Source organism: Hippopotamus amphibius, chromosome 6, assembly GCF_030028045.1.
Source record: "Hippopotamus amphibius kiboko isolate mHipAmp2 chromosome 6, mHipAmp2.hap2, whole genome shotgun sequence".
NCBI classification, from domain to species: domain Eukaryota; kingdom Metazoa; phylum Chordata; class Mammalia; order Artiodactyla; family Hippopotamidae; genus Hippopotamus; species Hippopotamus amphibius.
Window position 1 is genome coordinate 74,371,734 of NC_080191.1, and position 21,203 is coordinate 74,392,936.

Here is a 21,203-nt window from a genome sequence, read left to right on the forward strand (position 1 = left end):
CTTAAGAGTCTACTGACTCTTGCATGAGCTTCAGAGAATCTGAATTCTCTGAAATTACATGTAAAATTAGGGACCTTATGCATTTTTTCTGGGCGAAAGGGTCTAGAACTTTTCTTAGAATCTTTTTTTTTTTAATATTTATGTATTTATTTGGTTGCACTGGGTCTTAGTTGCGGCAGGCGGGCTCCTTTGTTGCGGCTCACAAGCTCCTTAGTTGCAGCATGTGTGCACCTTAGTTGTGGCTGGCCCAGTCCTTATTTGCAGCACGTGGGCTCCTTAGTTGTGGCAGGGAAGTTCTTAGTTGCGGCTCATGGGCTCCTTGGTTGTGACTTGCCAGCTCCTTAGTTGTGGCATGCAAACTCTTAGTTGCAGCATGCATGTGGGATCTAGTTCCCTGACCAGGGATCGAACCACTGCACCACAAGGGAAGTTCCTGTATATATAGTTTGCATTTGGCTTTTTAAAAATATAAGACAAACACCACATTTTTACTCACATTTTAAGTGCCTGCCTAATGTTTTACTTTATCAACATTCCTTAAATATCAGGTGTTTGTATTTCCGATGTTTTGCTATTATGTATCTTGCTGCTCTAAAAATCTATTTTTATGCACGCTTCATCCACATTCCACAACAATTTTCTAGAAGGGGAAAATAAAATCCTTTTATACTATGATTTGTGTATTTTTTGTGTTGATTCATTTCCTAATAATTTGTGAATGTCCTTAAGCAAAGTTTACTCGGTAAATTTGCTTGCAATTAGAGAAAAATTACTGGCAGTAGCCTTTTTAAAAATAAAACTTTGTTGTTTGATGCTCAGCTTCTAAGATCATTTTAATGCTGTTTTGTACTTTCATGTCAGTAGCCACACCTGACGAACATTATTATTAAAGGACAAAACCTCATTATTCCAACTCTAGACTCAGATGTGTTGTATGTGCTTCTAGAAGGTGCAGTTTTCTCTTCTGGCATCTTAGACTATCCTGTTACTGACTTCCTTTGAACAAAAGGACATGAAGTTAAACTTCAATCTTTTGTTTTTATAAAAAAACTAGATACTAATGGAAGAAATTTTCACATATTGAGGTATGGGGAAAGTCATCCTGGCTTGTACATAATTTAACTTGAATTTTAACTAAAACAGCCTGTTTTTGGCCTGTCAAACATACACTACATCTGCTTTAATCATTAAAGAAAAGTGCACTGACCCTGTCTTTGTTAAAAATAAAGCTCCTTCCTTGGCAGCCAATGCTGGCCCTCCTTCAATGATACGACTTCCTTCCCAGGTGCCAAGGCCATATTGACTGGCTGTGTACATGCTGATCTGCTTTTTTTGAAACCTTGAAGGAATGTGTCTCTGACTTGTTTGATAGTCTTTGTTCTGACAAAATATAAAACTGCTGAAAACCATGCTTCTCCGGAGCAATTCCTCAGAGGTATCTGAGAGGTTGTGTCCAGGGCCATGGCCCTCAGTTAAAACTCTTTTCTATTCCTGTTACAGACTGTTTATTAATTATTTGCAGCAACAATTGCACTTATATGAAGTGCATTTTTTCAACCAACAACCCTTCGGGTTTCCCATCCTCTCAGTACTGGCACCTGCCCCAGCGTATCTCCTTTTTTAAAGGCTGCATAGGTTTCCAAGCTACCAAGTTAATACTCCTGTTTGAGAGACCTTGAGTTTGACACCCTTAACCCACTTAGGTGTAGTGAATCGGCCTTATTCAGCCTGGGGTTTGGGTCTTTCTGTATTTTGCTTGTCTTTGTTTTTCTAAGTTATCTCACGCATCCTTCCAGGAAAGACCCTAAAGCTTAGACCCAGCCACGCCTCCCCACCTTGGCCTTACCCACGCCTTGGCCCCGCCCCTTTCGGCCCCAAGCGTTCGGTTCCCATGGTTACGCCGCTGGCGCCGAAAGCGCCGGGCGGCCGCGAAGGCACGGGCAAAGACCCTGGGGGAACAATCAGGAAGACGCGGCTCCAGCGCTCCACCACGGCCAAGGTCAGCCCACTCGGGGCCTCGCGCCCTTGAGCCCGGGGTGTACCCCGCGAGGAGGCGAGCGTGGGACCGCTGGCACAGCCTGGGCGGCCGGAGCCTCCCGCCTAGCCTGGTTGAGGCCGAACTGTCACTAAGGACGCCTTTCGGGGCGTCGCCGCTGAGCGGAAGCAGCGGCCACTTCCGGCCGGAGGCGGCCAGGTCTGCAGGTCAGGCCTCTAGCTAGTGCTGCGCCGGCACTCCTCGGCGCAGCTGGCAAGCCCCGGACGGCCAGAACTCGGGAGACTTAAGCTTCGCAGAGTCAGGCGCGGGAGGATGCTGAGGGGGGTTGGGAGCGACCCGGGCCTGGTGCCCCGCGGCGCTCGCGCACGCGCACACTCGCGGCTAACGGAGCGCCGGCGTGTTACGAGCTGCTGTTTTAAGCGCTTACCTTCTGCCAAGTGCTACTTTAACTAAATATATAGAACTCAGTCCTCGCGACAGCTCCGGGGAGAGGGCAGTAGTCCTATCGATAGTTCTCATATGAGAAAACCGCTTCAAAGAGAGGTGAAGCACATGCCCAACGTATCAGCTAGAAAACGGTCGGGTCACGGTGGAAACCGGGCACTCTGGTTCTGCTGGACAAGATGCCAAGAGTTGTTAACCTTCCCTCAACCCTAGTAGTGCTGAAAGTTAGCCTTATCTGCCTGGGATTGCCTTTGTTGTTCTCTGCATGCTAATTTCCCTTGCGGTTAGTTACTGATACGAATCAGAAAACCTGATCACCTTTAAAACCTACCACCTTTTCCTGGTTTATAGTAAGTGGAATTAACCAGGAGTTCATTTTTTTCTGTGATTCACAACTCTTGTTATATGCTTTGTTTTTTTGCTTTTATGTTTTTAGTCAAGTCTAACCTCCAACTTGGATGTTCAAGAAAGAGAATTTAGATGATCCGAGCAAGAATTGTTTTCCAAGAGTCTCATAATTATGCAAGGTCATGTAGTGAATGTGGTGGAATAAGCATGTCCTCTTTCAAGCCGTGCTCTGCCGCCTACACAAATGGGAGTGGGGTTTCTCATTAATTCTACTCCTCCCTGCCTCCAATACTGTTTAACCTTTTTTTAATATAAAAATATAATGCTATAAGTGTGCTTTGGTGACTGCCATCATTTAAATAAAGAGGGAATGTTTCAGTCATTTGAAGTCCCAATTGCTCTCACTGTCATTTTTGTAAGTATGAAACAAACTAATGAAAAGCAGGAGAGGTCTAGGTACTAGTAAGTGCTAATAAGTAAATAATATGACTCCTTACAAATATATTAGTGGTGACATCTAAAGAGGAAAAAATAGTATATAAATACAATTTAAAAAATCTTTGTATTTAGCCAGAATGCCTCCCACTCAGGCTGAAAGTGTTATAAAGAATATCATTCGAGAAATAGGACAAGAATGTGCAGCCCATGGAGAGATTGTTTCTGAAACTCTGGTTGCTTTTATGGTAAGAATGAATATTTTTGTGGATTACTCCTTTATTTAAAAATGTTCTTAAGTGGTACCCATTTTCCTCTTAAAATTCTGTGTTTTCCTGTTATTCCATTGAAAACATTGAGATCATTGGACAAGTTAGCCAAAAATATTTTTTAAGTCTATAAAGCATGTTCGTTCCAGATTTAAGAAGGTGATTTAGAAGATCTTGATGAGTTTTAGAAACATCAATAATGTTTTCCTCTGTGGGAGTTTTCTTAACATGTGTTTTTGTTCATGTTGTAAAAATTACTCATTGCCATGGTCTCTCTATTCTTGCTTTTGGTTTAACGATACACAGTAAAAATATGATAAAAATATTCAAATAATTTCCCCATGTAAAATCTAGCCATTGCTTTCAACCTATTTCTTCATGTATCTTTTCTAACACCAAATTCAAATTTGATGTTTATTGCTCCCTTTCTTCAGCCTCTAATGAAGGTGCTGATGAGTTGGGTTGTAAGAAAATCAGCTGAATAATCAACCCCTGGGTAATCAAGAGGCAGTTATTTAAAAAATGGAAAAATGTTAAACTAATTTTGTAGTAACATGAAATAAATTTAATGGACTCTTTCCTACTCTCAGGTGAAAGCTGTTGTCCTGGACCCAAGTAATGGCTTTAACACAGATAGAACTCTCATAAAAAGTGATGTGCAGAAACTTGTGAAGGTGATTATCCAATGGTTCTCAATTTTGAATTATTTACTCGCAATTCTAAATATAGTATTTGTGTTGGTCAATGTTGCCTTCAGCTCTGTGGAAAAAAACCCCACCCAATCATGGTGTAAAGAAATGAGAGATTTATTTTTTTTCATAAAATGAAGTCTGGAGGTACATAGGCTGTTTTTCCTAGCTTCCTGGGTCACCATCGTGCATATATTTTCACCCCAGGGTCACAAGATAGCTCTTCCGCCTCTAGTCAGGCATAGGGTGAGAGGACAAAGGTCAAAATGTGTGTGCAGTTGGGCCTGTCACTTTCTTTTTGGAAAATAATAGGCTTTCCCAGAATCCCTCCCATCTGTTTGCATTTATTGACTAGAATGATATTGCAAGTGAGCCTGGGACATTGATTTTTTTTTTTTTTTCTTTCCTTTTTTAGCTGAACAAATCTTTGCCTTAATCCAGACTGGAGCTTTGTTAGTAAGGAAGGAGGGATGTGGATACTGGCAGGTAGCAATGTCTGCCACAGTATTTCAGAGACATCCTGTTATTAATATAATGTTACCTTGAGAACATTATTAACTGACTTGTCATATAATGTAAAATTATAGTACTAAGTTAAGATTCGTATAATTATTGATTCAATGTAATTTGTGTTTTGAGTTCTAAAGGAGAAATTGTGAACCCAGAGGAAAATAATTCACAGAAATCAAGCAGATGTGCCTGAGAAGCAATTTTAAGAACTAAAGAAGACAGGAACTTTAGACATTGTTAATTTATTCATATGTTTTAGGTTTGACTCATTGGGTTTAGATACTTAAATATTTATTTTCTAAATATTCCTCAATGTATTTCCTAAAATTTCTACATTATCTTTTTTTTGCCTGGGCTTAATGATTTTAATTCCTTCCTTCACACAAAAGACTTGAAACAAACTTTCCCAAACTTGGATGTGGATATTTTCTGAGCTCAAACAAATGGCAGGGAAACTTTCCATCACAGCCAGTGATTCACATAGTGGAGCGCAGGTCTGTCTGTACATGCTAGAGGGGCAGGAAGAGCTTTGGAAGCTTGGAGCTGGGGAATATGTTGTTAGGATAACTGTGCAGAAGACATGCCATGGTTCTCTAGGGCAGCTGAGAGCTGGGTCTTTCTGGGCTCAGTCTGAGAATGTGGTATAAAGCCTGTTCTTAGCAATAGGGAAAATGACTGATGGTTAGTCAGAAATTTTATTGTAAAGCCATGCAGGAGCATCAAGGAAGAGCAGAAAATGTTTTTCTCCTTTTTATGGCTCAAGAAGAGTGTTTTTTTTGTTTTCTCCTCCAACTCCACTAAGTTGGAAAGAATCTAGCTCAATATACTTTCTTTAAATTTACTTTTTAAGTATAGTTGATTTACAATGTTGTGTTAATTTCTGCTGTACAGCACAGTGACTCAGTTATACACATATATACATTCTTTTTTACGTTCTTTTCCATTATGGTTTATCCAAGGATATTGAATATAGTTCCCTGTGCTCAGTATACTTTTAATATGACAGGTACATTAACTGTCAATTTATATCATAATTCAAATGATAAAGATTTTCTTTTTCCTCAATTAAAAAATCATGTGGATGAGCTAGTCTTTGCATGTGTAAAGTCTGTGCCGGGAATGGGCACTTCCCCACCCGGCGGGATCCCGGTGCACGGGTTCCGTAAGGATGTTGTCTCATCCTCACTCCTGGCTTCTCCTCGCCCTCCTCCCAGGAAAGCAGGGTTGGTGTCCTGGGAAGTGGGTTGAGGGTGAAGCTGTTGATGTGCCTGCCAGGTGTGGACATAAAGTCTAACAGGTGAGACAGGGAAGAGGGGTTAGGGGGTGGAGAAGAGAGAAGAAAAGAAAAATTCAGCTTGATCATCTATCCTAAAGGGGCAAAGCAGAGAAGGGGGATGAGCCATCTGTGTTAGGGGAGAAACAGGACAAAGTGGACCAGAGGAAGAAAATTTGAAACAGAAGGTAGCCAGAGAGAGTCTGTGAGCAGGGGACTGTAGCTACAGCAGCTTTTTATGTAATGTACATGAGTGCCTTCCCTGGTGGTCCAGTGGTTAAAACTCCATACTCCCAGTGCAGGGGGCCCAGGTTCGATCCCTGGTCAGGGAACTAGATCCCACATGCATGCCACAACTAGAGATCCCGCATGTTGCAACTAAGACACGGCACAGCCAAATAATAAATAAAATTTTAAAAAATAAATAAAATGCCACATGACCTCCAGCATCAGCAGAAAAGGAACGTTAAGCCTCAAACAGTCCTGAGGGATTCAGGAAGAGCTGTCGACGGGAGCATAAGCTTCATGGAACATTCACCCACGTTCAGGCTGCAGAGACTAACCAAAAGGTCAAGTTCCTTGCCTCCAACAGGACTATTGGCCACTTTGGGTATGGCAGTATTGGTTAACTCAGGGTGATTTCGGACGCACACAGCGGTAAGCAAGATCTTAGTTCCCGGGTCGGGAGTCCTAACTGTTAGACCACAGAGGCCAGCGGCTAGGGGCTAAACCCCCAGTTCTTGCCTGCCTTGTCAGGAAAGAATTCAGGTGAGGAGGCAGAAGGTAAAGAGAAAAATAAAAAGTTCACTGGAAAAGCAGAGTACATGCGGAGAGACACACCGGCGAACTCAGAGAGCGAGAGTTGCACCTTTGGGAAGTTTAAATCCTTTACAAGGGGGCAGTTTCCCAGGTCTTTGTCTTCCTTCTGGTCAGTCATCTTGTTTTGTGCCCCCTGGCTAATTTGTCTCAGGACAGGCCCCTTAGGTGCGCACGCACCTCTCAGCCAAGATGGATCTTGACCTGAAGGTGTCTGGGAGAAGGAAGACTTACTGTGGCCTGGCCATGTCCCCTGACTTTTGACCCCCAAGGAGACTTTCTGCGTATGTTTAGTGTCTCCCTTGCCCCAAGGATGGGAAATATATGACCTCTTGATCTTTACTTGAGCCCCTCTCTGTCCCTACCATGACTGTTATCTTAAGATGTCCACCGGAGACCAAGCTTGGCTGTTTACCGTTTCTGTTATTACTTGCATTTCCGAGAGCGAACAGGAGGGTGGTTGTAAATATCTACCCTGGGGCCCACCCATCTCATGTCTCAGGAAATGTAAACAGGAGGCTAGTTTTAAGTGTCCAGCCTGAAGCCCACTTTTTCCTGCCCCATGAAATGTAAACAGGAGGCCAGTTGTAAATGCCTAACCTGGAGCCCGTCTGTCTCCTGCCTCAACAACAATTATTATTACTTAATAAATGTTGTTGGTTAAGGAAACTATAAAGCATGAAGTCCTCAATGAGAAAAAAAATAATAAAAGGGGTTATTGGTAGATAAATATCAGAAACAATTACTTTGATGTTTCTCTTTGACTTTGAAAATAACTTTGGAAAATACTTCTGATTGTTTCAGAAAATATAACGAAGCATTTATGTGATTTTCTTTTTTAGCTTTGTGTGACTCGGCTACTGGACAGTAAAAATCCTTCCCTGGACACCATTAAGATGCAAGTCTACTTTGATATGAATTATACAAGTCGAGGTAACATAGCTACCAATTTTGATACCCTTTTAAAGAAGGTTCATATTGTATTTCAGGTAATAAGGGTGTTGACTTAAAAAATATTCACAACCTAAAAGTTGAGAGTTATATTTTATTCTGCGGGATTTTTTAGGACTTCAAGCCCAGGAGGCAGCATCTCAAGTAACCCTGAGAGAACTGCTCCAAGGAGGCGAGGAGGGGAGCCAGGTTATATAGAAGTTTTGCAACAAAAAGCAGGTAGTCTGAACATCAAAAGATTATTGTTAATTAAAGGAAACCAGATATCCCAAGTTAAGGAATTTAGGGCTTTTCTATATATGAGAAGATGCAAGAGTCTGGGCTCACTGAAATCATTCCTTTGATATGCACCTCAGCTATCTGGGGTCAGTATCCCATGTTTTCACATCCTGAGTTTCCTCGGGACTCACCGTGGGGAGTGGCTGCAGTCTGATGGCTGCAGGATGGCAGGTATTCTTTCCTTCCCGAGTTTCCTCAGGGCTTGCCAGCTTATATTGAAGGTCCGCAAGTGCTGATGACTGTGACATCCTTTGTTCACTGATGTGGCAGGAAATATTCCATTTCTCAAGGGCTTCATTTGGTTGACCAAGAACAATTTAGCTTTTTTGTTGATCTTTTGAAACTTTTTCCAACTTTGAAGAATGTAATAATTTTGGAGATGCTAAATGGGAAAAACATCAGTGGCCTTTGTGAGAGTCAAAAGTTTCCAAGTCTATTGTGCTTTGACTGTTCTACCACTAATACATAATAAATTAAAGCAACCAGCCCACTGAAGTTAAAAATTTTTAATTTGCTGATTTTTTTTGTTCCTGGTTTATATTATTTTCTCATAATGCTTACCTAAATTATGTGACTTACCCCCAAATGAAGTGAATGATGGGAAATTTAAGCTTAGAGCCTATTTCCTTATATAAATAGTTTATTACAAACATCAAAGATAAACTGGAAACGAGAAAAAAGGAAATTAAATTTCTCCGATAGACTACACTGCCTTGCCCCACTGTAATGCAATTGTTATTAACCATTTGGTGATTTTTGTTGTCTTTTTTTTCTCTCTGTGTATTAAACTTTCAGTTATGCTACATGTGTAAAATCATATATCTTGCCTTTTTTGCTTAATATTTTAGAACAATACATAATAGTGGAACTGATGATCTAATTTAGATTTTTCTAAATTTCAAAGTTCGAGTTGTTTTTGTGGTAAGATTATATCTATGAACTGAGCATGGCTGATATGTTAATTATTGCCCTTTTTATAGTGTCTTATTGACTTAGTTGCAAGAATCATAGTGCTGGTGAACTGTGGCTCCTGCCACAATTAAGCCTAAACCTCACAGTATCACAGGAAGAAGGGAGAGGAAACAGTTTTTGATGCAACATCATATTACAGTAATGATATTCAAAGGAAATTTACCTAGAACTGAAATAGAAATACACATAATTGAAGAGGAATATTTATATCACCCATGTGGATATATGTATCATATGTGCTTGCATACAGTATGCTACATGTGCTTACCTATAGCATATGCATAGTATATATATTTATACTGTATGTGTTTATAATATATATTATAAATTATCTTGTGTACTTTCTGCTTAATTAGGAGGTTTTAGCCCTATCGGCTATTACGTTTGGATTGTCTGTTTAAAGGCTTACGTGTTTTGACAAAGTATGCCATTTAAATCGCAGTAGTAAATCTTTCCCACTAGATTTTTGTCTTGAGGTTACTTGCTGGCCACTGTTTATTTTTTTGATTACCACATCTTAAGAAAATATTGTTTTCATGCAGTAGAATTGCCATACCAAGCCACTTTTTTCTCTGGTCCTATTTTCTTATGTGAGAAGAATTCTAAGTATCAATATATGGAACATTGTCCTTTGCCAATTTTAGAGGAATTTCTCGAAGAGCATCACCGGGTCGTAGACTCTAGATTAAGCTCTGTTAGCAGAGAAATTACAGATAGTCGAGCATGCGTTCGAGAAGAGCTGGAAAGCCTCTACCGCAAGATCGTCAGCTACGTGTTACTGCGCTCTGGGCTGGGGTCCCCAACAGATATCAAGATTGTCAGAGAGGCAACAGGTAAAAAATACACATCATTTCCATTCCATCCATGAACATACATGAACATTGTATCTTACAGAATATGTTGAATTACAAGTATTGAAAACTGAAGTTTTCTTCTTTTATCCAAAAAACAAAATTAGCACAAATAAGAGGTTAAAACTTACCCAGATTTTTCTTAGACAGTGTATCAACACTAAAACTCAAGTAGCACTGCAGGGAAGTGAATATTGTTCATCTTCTTAGAGCTGTATGTACCTAGGGGCCTATTACTCCTCACTAGAGAAATATTGGCAGTATGATGAAGAGTACCAGGCTGATTGGGGAATGGGGACTGATGGGAGAGGAGATTTCATATTCATGAAAGAAGTTGAGTCTGTCATCTGGAATGGGTGTTGGGAAATGACACTGTTTTATCCTCAAGAAATACATGCCCACTTTCATACTTTAAGATAAGGAATAGGCAATATCTCTAATCTTCCCTTTCTTCCAAGCTTTCTTCCATAATTATTTTAAAGCATCATTTTTTTCCCACTCAGAGCCCTAATTAGAAAGCTTATTTTAATGCCCATTTCCAAACAATTACTGATGGATGCTTAATTATTAAAACAGATGTGAGGTGGAACTTCCCTCCTGGTCCAGTGTTTGGTAAGACTCCGCGCTCCCAAGGCAGGGGGCTGGGGTTGTATCCCTGGTCAGGAAACTAGATCCCACATGCATGCCACAGCTAAGAAATCCACATGCCGCAATAAACATGCCGCAACGAAGATCACACTTGCTGCAACTAAGACCTGGCACAGCTAAAATAAATAAACATTTAAAAGAAACAAATAAAATAGACGTGAAGCAATGGCATTATTTTCAGTAGCTCAGCTTTGTTGATAAATACTAAATTTTGCCATGTATTCCGGAATCAGGTATCAGACATTTAAAGAATCATCTAAGAAACTCTATAAAGACAAGTCCCTTAACTTTCTGCTGAAAGAGACTTGTTTTTTAAGTTCTGATATCTTTATTCTGCCGTTTTGTTGTTCTTTTTTGTGGTTTGTTTTAGCTGCCCTACAGAGTGTTTTCCCTCAGGCTGAGCTTGGGACATTTCTAACTCTTTCTAAGAAGGACAAAGAACGCCAGCTGAAAGAACTCACCATGATTGTTACTGGAATTCGTTTATTTAACCGGGACTGTGGAAAGGGAGGAGAAGGCATTGATGACTGTAGGTATATCATTAGGTTAACTCTATAGGTTACACAGGTTTAAAATGGAATGGGAACAGAGGAAAATAATACACAGTATACCTCTGGCATCCTTAGATTTAAGGTTTGCAGTTTTGACTATACGTTAGGTATAGCTACTGTTCATAACGTATAGTAATTTTTCATTTTATTGGGGCACATTTTATGTACCATGAAGCTAGTATGGGAGCATGAATCAGTAAAAGGACTGAGAGGGCCTCCTGGAGGCCAGCCTCCCCAATCCAGTGGGCCTTTGTGTTCTTTACTCCAACTCAAATAACCAAAAAAGAATACAGTTCAGTGATTTAAAAAATAACAATCACCCTGAAAAGGAAACCATTGCTGATGTAGTTAATGGAATGAAGTGGTCCGAGAGGAGATAACTGCAAGTCTGTAAATTCAGCAGCCTCTACTATGCTGTTATATACTTAACGCATTCATTATCTGTAAGTTTGAAAGTACTCATTGAAATACTTGCTCAGAGACCTACCAGTAAAAGTAACTTCCTTATGCATTTGGTATACACGTAGGCCCATTGAGAAGGTGTTAGTGTCTTTTACCAGATCGCTGATCTAGTACAGAAGGGTAATTTTTTTTTGCAATTTAAAACAGTTCTAAAAAGTCAATTTCCATTCTTCATAGAGTTCCCTATCTTGCTAGACAATTCTGTTATTTTTCAGTATCCCAATGAGTTTCTTAAGTGGTACACTTTTATTTTCTTTTTTATAAATAGTAAAGAAGATACACAGAAGGAGAAATACAGTGGCTTTGCTAGAGGCACGTGGTTAATAGCACATAATACCAATGCCTTCTGTTCTTTAGACTCTTCTGTATTTTAGTGGCAAAAGCTGATCTGCTTTAACTTTTGGTTATTATTCTGGCAATGTCTCTTGTTTGGATAGGTTTTTCTTTTTTTTTTTTTTTTTTTTTTTTTTTTTTTTTTTATAAGAGTTTTTATTTTTTTTTTTATTTTATTTTATTTTATTTTATTTTATTTTTTTGGCACACGGGCTTAGTTGCTCCGCGGCATGTGGGATCCTCCTGGAGCTGGGATCGAACCTGTGACCCCCGCACTGGCAGGCGGCTCCTTAACCACTGCGCCACCTAGGAAGCCCCTGGATAGGTTTTTCTTTTTGGATTCTTTCCTTCCTGGTGTAGGAGCCATGAAATGTATGCCTCCTTATTATTAATTTGGTTAAGGAAAAGAAGTAACTCAACCTAATGTTTAAATATGACCACTTTCTAGGCTTTTTCTTCTGAATTCTTTTTAGACTGCCTCATGTCTCTCTCATTATACCTCTCTAACCAGTGCCAGCTATTCTACAGGAAGCAATCCCAGCCACCACTCAGCACGTTGATTCCCAACTTGAGGTGGTCCAGGACCAGGCATACCGCTACACAGCCATCCTTGAGAAAGCAGCAAAGAACCCACTCTTGAGTCGAGAACTTCAGCCCTATATGTTAAAAGAAGCCCTATATAACGTGCGACAGTACGAGATCTTCCTTCAGATCATTTTGGTGAGTTAATGTCAGAAGAGCTGCTCTTTTCCACAGAACGCAACCTCTCTCTCTATATATATACCTATATATATATATATATAAACTTTGAATTAAAAGTTTAGTTTAAATTAAATAAAACCCCACTGGCTAGGCAAAGATGTTTTTCTTTTTCTTTTCTTATTTTAGCACTTACTGTGATCCAGTCTCCAAGAGCTCTTTTTTTTTTTTACGTATAGTTGATTTACAATATTGTGTTAATTTGTGCTGTACAGCAAGGCAATTGAGTTATATATATAAACTTTTTTTATATTTTCCATTATAGTTTATCATAGGATATTGAATATAGTTCCCTGTGCTATACAGTAGGACCTTTTGTGTTGTCTGTTGCAACCTCTTTATATATTATGTGGCAAAAACAAAAGGTAGTACCAGGTCGTTGATAACGAAGGCAACCTTAATAACTGCTCAGTGTATTTTGCATCTGTAAGATCAAGAACGAAAATAGAAATGGGAAAGTTGGATGTTGGTTTTAATGAAGATGTGTTGGCAGGAGTGGAGTTTTTGGTAGTTGACTCTGTTTGGTCCTCAGTAACATGGTTGTTGCGTGGTTGCTGTGGTTCAGCAGGTATGTGTGTGTGTATAATCTATGCTGCATTGTTTGCTTTCATTCAGAGCAAGTGTCTAACATACAATTTGGCAGGTTGTTGGCACTCAGAGAACTTATATGTAATTATTTGTTCTAATAGTAAAAATTGGTAGGGAAGGTTTTTTTTCTCCTGTTTTTAGATCTAATGAACAAGCCAAACACTGTCCCCAAAGAGTTGGAAAATATGGTAAAGTGGTGATTTTCAACTTTTTTTAAAGCAGCAGAGCCCTTTCTGATAAAAACTTACTCAGAATCCTAAAAATATAAAGCAAGTATGTAGGTGAAAGGATTGGAGGACCTCTTCATCAAGGAGCATCCCCAAGCCACCCTAGGATTCCAGGGAACACAGATTGTTAACTACATCATGGCAGCAAGCTGTGTTTCCACCAGTTACTGTTTTGTTTTCTGTTTTTGTCCCCCCTAGCTGTATTGAGGTATAATTGACAAAATTGTAGGATAATTAAAGTATGATTTGATACACATATACATCCCCCCACTGAGTTAATTAACACATCCATTCCCCGGTCACTGTTTACCTTCACGCAGCCTCTATTTTCCAGTAATCATAAGACCATAGGATCAGTGGAACTATCTCTTGTATAAGTGAATATTAATGTCTCGAGGGATAGAACGAGCTGTAATCTGCCCCCTCTTCATTTTCACTTGTATCTTAATGACTCAGTACTCCTTTTGGATGCACTCCATCTGTCTTCTCTCCTTACCTCCACTACAGAGAATAGAAAGATAACATCCAGAAGACATGACTTCATTGCAACAAACTAGGAGTGGTCCTCATAGCTGGCCTACTATCTAATTGCCTTCAGAAGGGAGGACTCTAAATCAGCTATTTGAAACCAAATCATTCTTTAGGGTAGGCGTTCCCCTAACATTGACCTGTGGCTAGCAGCCTTACGTAACTAGTCAGATACTAAGAGGATTTCACTGTCAGTTTATCCTGAGCGCGCACAGGTCCGCTGGAGCAGAATCTCACATTTACTTTTGTCATTTATGCCCAGAAGGGATATTATAAGAAAGAACTTTGAGAAACTGTCACACATACTGTAAGGATGTTGTAGAGGATGTTGTAGAGGATTATATAGTATCTTCTCACAGCTTTCACTCATGAATCAAATTTAGCCAACTAACTGACAGTCTTAAATTCTCATTGGAGTTCTTACTCTCAGAGCCAGAGGGATGGTGAGTAGAGTGCAGAAGTGATAAGTGTGGGTCCTGCAGCCAGATTGCACGAGTTCTAATCCTGACTTTGCCACTTAGGAAATCTGTGTCCTTGATGAAGTTGCTTGACTTCTCTGGCCTTCGTTCCCCCTCCTGTAAAAAGGGGTTATTGACAGTCTCCACTAGGTGAGTAAAGTAGAACAGTGCTGGTAGGTGGCGAGAGCTCGGTAAGTAGATGATAATCATGATGGCGATGACGCTGATGAGAAGGATGAGGACTGTGTGTGTTTCCATCACCACCATCAGGGCATTAGCAGAACAGCTCTAGTTTCATTCTCAGGGGCACAAGCCGAAGAGCTCTTATTTTTCTAGGCAGTATCTCATTTCCAAGCCCTCTGTTGCTCGTGTTATTGAGAAAGTTCACATTCTGATCTTAGCACTCTTCATGACTGTCTCATACTCCCTTCAGCCAGGGTCAGGATGAGTTTTCTTAACTTTCTGATTTTTTTTTGCTGCTTAATCAGTGTTTCTTTTTCTTGTTGTTGTTTTTATTTTTATTGAGATATACTGGATTTACAATGTTATATTAGTCTCAGGTGTACAACAGTCATTCAAACTTTTATAGATTATAGTCCATGTATAGTTATTATAGCATATTGGCCACGTTCCTTGTGCTATACAATATATCCTTGTAGCTTATTTATTTTATATGTAAAAGTTTTACCCTTTAATCCTCTACCTCAGGCTTCCCTGGTGGCACAGTGGTTAAGAATCTGCCTGCCAATGCAGGGGACACGGGTTCGAGCCCTGGTCCGGGAAGATCCCACAAGCCTCGGAGCAACTTAAGCCTCTGTGCCACAACTGCTGAGCCCACGTGTCACAACTACTGAAGCTTGGGCACTTAGAACCTGTGCTCCACAGCAAGAGAAGCCACTGCAGTGAGAAGCCTGAGTATCCCAACAAAGAGTAGCCCCTGCTCACCACAACTAGAGAAAGCCCATGCACAGCAATGAAGACCCAGTGCAGCACCGCCCCCCAAAAAATTCCTCTACCCCCTATCTTGCCCCCCCCCCCCACTGGTAACCACTAGTTTGTTCTCTACATCTGTGAATCTGTTTCTTTTTTTAATATTCACTAGTTTGTTTTATCTTGTGGATTCCACATATAAGTGGTAACATACAATGTTTGTCTTTTTCTGTCTGACTTACTTCACAAGCATGATACCCTCCAGGTCTATCCATGCTGTTGCAGGTGGCAAAATTTCATTCTTTTTTATGTCTGAGTAGAATATGATAGTTTTCAACTATCCAACCTTCCCCCATCAATCTACCTTAGTTATAGTTAAGGTTGATTGTTACAGAGTGGATACAGTTTAATCAATATTATTGCTAGATTATAAAATACATCAGTTTATGTTTAGCTGAAACTTTTTCCTATGTATTAAATATATGAATACTCTTTTTTAAAGTCACATTATTTGAACAGATATTAATATGCTTTTTTGAAGTATTGATTTTGATTCAAAATTTTTTCTTTTGCCAGTGCTACATTCGGTTTCTGTAGATATTTGAAAAATCCAGTTATAGGCTGGGTAAGATAGTGAGTTATGGTCTTTTGATCAGGATTTTATCTGCTACAGTGAACAAATTCAAGTACTGTGAAAGAGAAAAGGAAGGGGTGATTGCGGTCTTGTTGACTGTCTTAGCTGAGAGAACAGAATCCCATCCTCTGTGGGCCTTTGAAGAGCAAGGCAGTCACCAAAGAGAGAAAGCTACTTACTGTTATTTTGCAAGTAAAAGTTGCACGACACACAGCATTTCTTAAAATATGAGTCAAGACTTTTGTACACTTCTTACCCCCAAGCTATGTCTGCAGGGCCCATTCATACAATAGATTATACAGGACTTGATTTTTCTGATAATGCAAGCAAGATATCAGTTAGGTGGAATTTGTAGCTTTTGACCTCCTTCACCCATTTTGCTTATCCTCTTCCCCACCCCACCCCCACCTCTGGCAACTACCAATCTGTTTTCTGTACCTATGAGCTGTTTTTTGTTTGTTTGTTCATTTTAATGATTCCACATATAGCAACAAGGTCCTGTTGTATAGCACAGGGAACTATATTCAATACCTTGTAATAACCTATAATGGAAAAAAACCTGAAAAAGTTTTATATGTATAACTGAATCACTTTGCTGTACACCAGAAACTAACACAACATTGTAACTCAACTATACTTCAATTTAAAAAAAAGATTCCACATGTAGTGAGAGCATGTGAGATTTGTCTTTGTCTGACTTATTTCACATAATAAAATTTCCTCGAGTTTCATTCATGTTGCTGCAAATCACAGGATTTCTTTATAAATAATGCTGCAGTGAACATGGGGGCAACATATAACTTTTTGAGTTAGTGTTTTTGTTTCCTTCAGATAAATACCCAGAAATGGAATTGTTGGGTCATGTGGTGGCTCTATTTTTAATTTTTTGAGGAACCTCCCTACTTTTTCCATAGTGGCTGCACGGAGTTACATTCCCACCCACAGTGCACAAGTGTTCCCTTTTTTTCCCCACATCTTTGCCAATGCCTGTTATTTCTTGGCATTTTGATAGCAGCCATTCTATCAGATGTGAAGTGATATCTCGTTGTGGTTTTGATTTGCATTTTCCTGATTAGTGATGTTGAGCACTTTTTTGTGTACCTGTTGGCCATTTGTATGTCTTCTTTGGAAAAATGTCTATTCAGATCCTCTGCCCATTTTTAAATTGTATTGTTTGTTTGTTTTTGCTATTGAGTTGTGTGAGTTCTTTATATATGTTGGATATTAACTCCTTATCAGATACATGGTTTGCAAATATTTCCTCCAATTCCATTAGTTGCCTTTTCATTTTGTTGATGGTTTCCTTTGCTGTGCAGAGGCTTTTTAGTTTTACATAGTCCTATTTGTTGATTTTGCTTTGGTAGTCTTTGTTTCTGGTGTCAAAAAAAAAAAAAAACTGTCACCAAGACTAAGATCAAGACCTTACTGCCTATGTTTTCTTCTAGGAGTTTTATGGTTTCAGGTCTTACATTCAAGTCCTTAATCCACTTTGAATTGATTTTTGTGTGTGGTGTAAAATAGTGGTGCAGTTTCATTCTTTGCATGTGCTTGTCCAGTTTTCCCAATACCATTTATTGAAGAGACTATCCTTTCTCCATTGTATATTCTTGGCTCCTTTGTGGTGAATTAATTGATGGGTTTATTTCCGGGCTCTCTATTCTGTTTCATGGATCTATGTGTCTGTTTTGATGCCAATACCATATTGTTTCCATTACTGTGACTTTGTAGTATAATTTGAAATCAGTAAGCATGATGCCTTCAGCTTTGTTTTTCTTTCTCAAGATGCTTTGCCTATTCGAGGTCTTTTGTAGTTCCATATGAATTTCAGGATTGTTTGTTATATTTCTTTGAAAAATGCCTCTGGAATTTTGATAGGAATTCATTGAATCTGTAGGTTGCTTTGTGTAGTATGGTCATTTTAACAACAATAATTCTTCTGATCCCTGAGCAGGGAATATCTTTCCCTTTATTTATGAGGACTTACTTTGCAACTAAAAATTCTACATGGTTGTGAACAAGTTCTTTTTGGTAAAATGTAAACAGAGTGATTGTTCTAGGACACTATCAGGAAAAATCAAGAAGTTCTGTGTGCCTAATCTGTAAATGGAGCCTGCAAGCATAGCTTGGGGAAGTAGGTCCAGAGTATCTTTACTTATAGGTTTTAAGAAGTGTTATGTATTGAATGTAAGTTTTACTTTGGAGAACATATGCAGATTTATTTATGTTTCTTGTTGTTTGTACACAAATCTACAGAGTTTAAGGACTGCATTTTCAGATTTGATTCCTAAAATAAAACCAGCAGTCAAGGGGGAAAATCTCTGAGGGGTAGACAAGAAACTTATTAGATAGGATAAAAAATATGTAAATTATTATTATAAATTTTATTATAAAGAAATATTTATAAATATAATTACAAGTAAATAATGGAAGAATGAGGCAAGAGGAGGGGAGATGCTTGAAGTGTCGTATGGGTAGAATTAAGATAGGATACATATTATTTATGAATTAAAAATTCATTAGTTGAAATACAGGGATAATATTTGATAGTTCTTATGAAGTAATTATTTTTTGTCATTTAAAAATCGTCTGGTAAAGCATATAGTTAGGCTACAGATATCTGAGAACTCAAATGCAGCTTTTTTCTCTTCAAGTCATTGTTGCTCTTTAACACTGTGTGTACTAATAAATCCACACCACTACCATTTCTGGTCACGTCTTAGGATAAGAGCCCTGGCTCAGATGATCTGATGTTGAATCATGATTCTGCCCTTCATTAGCTGTGTATTCTTGGGCAATGTACTTACTTTTCTGTACCTTGGTTTTCTTATTTGTACTTATAAGTATTTAATATAGTATTTAGCACATAATAAGAATAAATGTTAATAATTATTTCAGATTTTTGCATCTTATTTTCAGGTTGCTATTGTTGTATCAGAAATATATTGTTTTTCTTTCAATGCTGTGATTTTTAACATTTTCTGCATTCTTGAATGCAATTTTTAAAAAGCATTTATTTATTTATTTGCTGTGTTGGGTCTTTGTTGCTGTGCGCGGGCTTTCTCTAGTTGCAGAGAACAGAGGCTACTCTTTGTGGCGCACAGGCGTCTCTTTGTGGTGGCTTTTGCGGCAGAGCACAGGCTCTAGGTTTGTGGGCTTCAGTAGTTGTGGTTCATAGGCTCAGTAGTTGTGGCTCACAGGCTCTAGAGCGCAGGCTCAGTAGTTGTGGCGCATGGGCTTAGTTGCTCTGTGGCATTTGGGATCTTCCCAGACCAGGGATCGAACCTGTGTCCCCTGTGTTGGCAGGCAGATTCTTAACCACTGCACCACCAGGGAAGTCTCTGTGCCAGGTCTTAGTTGCAGCAAGCGGGCTCCTTAGTTGTGGCATGTGAACTCTTAGCCGCGACATGCATGTGGGATCTAGTTCCCTGGCCAGGGGTGGAACCTGGGCCCCCTGCATTGGGATCATGGAGTCTTACCCACTGCACCACCAGGGAAGTCCCTTGAATGCAGTTTTTTAAAATCTGGGTATCAAAATAGTTTTCAAAGAACTCAGAAGTAAGCCCAAACACATATGGGCAGCTTATCTTTGACAAAGGAGGCACGAATATACAATGGAAAAAAGACAGCCTCTTCAATAAGTGGTGCTGGGAAAATTGGACAGCAACATGTAAAAGAATGAAATTAGAACACTTCCTAACACCATACACAAAAATAAACTCCAAGTAGATTAAAGACCTACATGTAAGGCCAGACACTATAAAATTCCTTGAGGAAAACATAGGCAGAACACTCTATGACATGCATCAAAGCAAGATCCTTTTTGACCCACCTCCTAGAATCATGGAAATAAAATCAAGAATAAACAAATGGGACCTCATGAAACTTAAAAGCTTTTGCACAGCAAAAGAAACCATAAACAAGACTAGAAGGCAACCCTCAGAATGGGAAAAAATAATTGCCTAGGAAACAACGGACAAAGGATTAACCTCCAAAATATACAAGCAGCTCATGAAGCTTAGTACCAAAAAAGCAAATAACCCAGTCCACAGATGGGCGGAAGACCTAAATAGACATTTCTCCAAAGAAGACATACAGATGGCCAACAAACACATGAAAAGATGCTCAACATCACTCATCCTCAGAGAAATGCAAGTCAAAGCCACAATGAGGTATCACCTCACACCGATCAGAATGGCCATCATCACAAAGTCTGGAAACCACAAATGTTGGAGAGGGTGTGGAGAAAAGGGAACTCTCCTGCACTGTTGGTGGGAATGTAAGTTGGTACAGCCACTATGGAAAACAATTTGGAGGTTCCTTAAAAAACTACAAATAGAACTACCATATGATCCAGTCATCCCACTCCTAGGCGTATACCCAAAGAAAACCATAATCCCAAAAGAAACTTGTACCATAATGTTTATTGCAGCACTCTTTACAATAGCCAGGACATGGAAGCAACCTAAATGCCCATCAACAAATGAATGGATAAAGAAGATGTGGCATATATATACAATGGAATATTACTCAGCTATAAAAAGGGATGAGATGGAGCTATATGTAATGAGGTGGATAGAACTACAATCTGTCATACAGAGTGAAGTAAGTCAGAAAAAGAAGGACAAATATTGTATGCTAACTCACATATACGGAATCTAAAAATGGTACTGATGAACTCAGTGACAAGAACAAGGATGTAGATACAGAGAATGGACTGGAGAACTCGAGATGTGGGAGGGGGCGGGGGGTGAAGGGGAAACTGAGACGAAGCGAGAGAGTAGCACAGACATATATATACTACCAACTGTAAAACAGTCAGTGGGAAGTTGTTGTATAACAAAGGGAGTCCAACTGGAGGATGGAAGATGCCTTAGAGGACTGGGGCAGGGAGGGTGGGGGGGACTCGAGGAGGGGGAGTCAAGGAAGGGAGGGAATACGGGGATATGTGTATAAAAACAGGTGATTGAACCTGGTGTACCCCCCCAAAAAAAAAATTGCCTAGGAAACAACGGACAAAGGATTAACCTCCAAAATATACAAGCAGCTCATGAAGCTTAATGCCAAAAAAGCAAATAACCCAATCCACAAATGGGCGGAAGACCTAAATAGACATTTCTCCAAAGAAGACATACAGATGGCCAACAAACACATGAAACGATGCTCAACATCACTCATCATCAGAGAAATGCAAGTCAAAGCCACAATGAGGTATCACCTCACACTGATCAGAATGGCCATCATCACAAAATCTG

The 21,203-nt window shown here is 39.5% G+C and overlaps 1 protein-coding gene across 3 annotated transcripts in view; it reads left to right on the forward strand.

Annotated features, from left to right (window-relative positions):
* The first annotated feature begins 1,933 nt into the window (after positions 1–1,933).
* CFAP206 (cilia and flagella associated protein 206) overlaps positions 1,934–21,203 on the forward strand; it is a 31,570-nt gene continuing 12,300 nt past the window's right edge. For 2 of the 3 annotated variants that reach the window (XM_057739155.1, XM_057739156.1), the window contains exons 1-7: positions 1,934–1,999; positions 3,359–3,471; positions 4,083–4,166; positions 7,623–7,713; positions 9,627–9,815; positions 10,852–11,010; positions 12,339–12,547. In XM_057739155.1, the coding sequence (XP_057595138.1) occupies positions 3,364–3,471; positions 4,083–4,166; positions 7,623–7,713; positions 9,627–9,815; positions 10,852–11,010; positions 12,339–12,547 (840 nt within the window). In that variant the 5' untranslated portion in view covers positions 1,934–1,999; positions 3,359–3,363. Of the gene's footprint in view, positions 2,000–2,150; positions 2,203–3,358; positions 3,472–4,082; positions 4,167–7,622; positions 7,714–9,626; positions 9,816–10,851; positions 11,011–12,338; positions 12,548–21,203 lie in introns of those variants that run through there. The other variant, XM_057739157.1, reaches the window with a different exon arrangement.